We start from the raw sequence: 651 nt of genomic DNA, 5'->3' as shown, positions 1-651 counted from the left end.
TATATATATATATATATATGTATGTATGTGTGTGTATATGTTTGTGTGTCTGTGTTTGTCCCCACCAACATCGCTTGACAACCGATGGTGGTGTGTTCACGTCCCTGTAACTTAGCGGTTCGGCAAAAGAGAGACCAATAGAATAAGTACTAGGCTTCCAAAGAATAAGTCCTGGGGGGGGGGGTCGATTTGCTCGACTAAAAGGCGGTGCTCCAGCATGGCCGCAGTCAAATGACTCAAACAAGTGAAAGAGTTATGTCTAGTACATGTTAGATAACACAGTCCTAGGTATATTATATCTGAAATAAAAAACAGGATGGTCATGGAGGGAACGTCATTAGCTACCAGGCTTGCAAGCCTGGTAGCTAAACACTGTTGCCACGAAAAAACCTCAGCTACATTAAGGAGCTCCATTGTAACCATGAGAGACAGTACATTGTTTAAAGGGTCAGTTGGGGATGGGGGGGGGGTGAAAGGAAAGGACGGACCTCTGAAAGGCCCACTTACCATTTAGCTAGGGGACTCATTATTTCTGGATGGTCGATAATAAACGTGGGGTTCAGGCATGTTTCCTCAAGGAATTCTCCAACCAACTACAAAAAAAAAAACGAAAACAAACATATTTTTTTATTTTTATTATTATTATTATTA

General features: G+C 41.3%; 1 protein-coding gene across 1 annotated transcript in view; it reads right to left on the bottom strand.

Annotated features, from left to right (window-relative positions):
* The window catches only part of LOC106882317 (lysine--tRNA ligase), a 26,950-nt gene that overhangs the window by 2,507 nt on the left and 23,792 nt on the right, over window positions 1–651 (bottom strand). Inside the window, exon 11 of the mRNA XM_052978079.1 lies at window positions 508–593. Within this exon, the coding sequence (XP_052834039.1) occupies window positions 508–593 (86 nt within the window). The remainder of the gene's footprint in view (window positions 1–507; window positions 594–651) is intronic.

This window comes from Octopus bimaculoides, chromosome 30 (genome assembly GCF_001194135.2).
Source record: "Octopus bimaculoides isolate UCB-OBI-ISO-001 chromosome 30, ASM119413v2, whole genome shotgun sequence".
Classification (NCBI taxonomy): Eukaryota; Metazoa; Mollusca; class Cephalopoda; order Octopoda; family Octopodidae; genus Octopus; species Octopus bimaculoides.
This window is presented reverse-complemented; position numbering and strand designations above follow the sequence as displayed.